The following is a 668-nucleotide window of genomic DNA, read 5'->3' as shown; positions in this document are numbered from 1 at the left end:
CCCTCCCGGCCCCCAGCGCTGTGCCCCGCTGTGCCCTGCCCGGCCGCGGCTGCCCCTGGGCGTCCTGTCCCGCCTAACCACGGAGCGGGGGAGTTTTGGGTTCTTCCAGCCCTAGGGGCGGCTCTGAGCCTCTGCCTGCCGCCCAGAAACACTCTCTTGGAATGGAGTTTGGGGCTGCAGCGGACTGGGTATCCCCATGGTCAGCGCCGGGGGGGTGCTCCCTGCTAGCAGCTCGGTGGGCAGGGTGTCCCCACAGGTAATGGTTTGTGGGGCGGGGGTCTCCCCGCGGCCAGCGGAGTGGAGCGCAGGGATATACCCACAATTTGCGGGGTGGGGAGCAGGCTGGGATATCCCCACGGTGCACATGCTGGAGGTAGGAGTACCCACAGGGTCTGCAGGCTGAGGGCAGGGGTACCCACATGGTCTGCGCGTTGTAGAACAGACTGATGTACCCCCATGTCTAGCGAGACACGGGGCACGTGTGGGGGCCGGACACTGGGCTGCTTGCTGGGCGCCAGGGGATGCTCACAGCCTGACCCCGCTCCCCCCACGGTAGGATCCTTCCATGGCTGCCGGGAGCACGTCAGCTGCTTTGGTTCAGACCGAGCCTTGTAGGGTAAGGAAGCCGGTTTCTTCCCAGTGACAGCAGCGGCGGAGGTGGGAGGCCG

General features: G+C 66.9%; 1 protein-coding gene across 1 annotated transcript in view; it reads right to left on the bottom strand.

Annotated features, from left to right (window-relative positions):
- Nucleotides 1-668, bottom strand: part of SPEG (striated muscle enriched protein kinase) — a 37,535-nt gene that overhangs the window by 19,367 nt on the left and 17,500 nt on the right. The window contains 1 exon segment of the mRNA XM_031058091.1: nt 321-399. Coding sequence (XP_030913951.1) covers nt 321-399 — 79 coding nt within the window.

The sequence above is a fragment of the Geospiza fortis genome, unplaced genomic scaffold (assembly GCF_000277835.1).
Source record: "Geospiza fortis unplaced genomic scaffold, GeoFor_1.0 scaffold112, whole genome shotgun sequence".
NCBI lineage: Eukaryota > Metazoa > Chordata > Aves > Passeriformes > Thraupidae > Geospiza > Geospiza fortis.
This window is presented reverse-complemented; position numbering and strand designations above follow the sequence as displayed.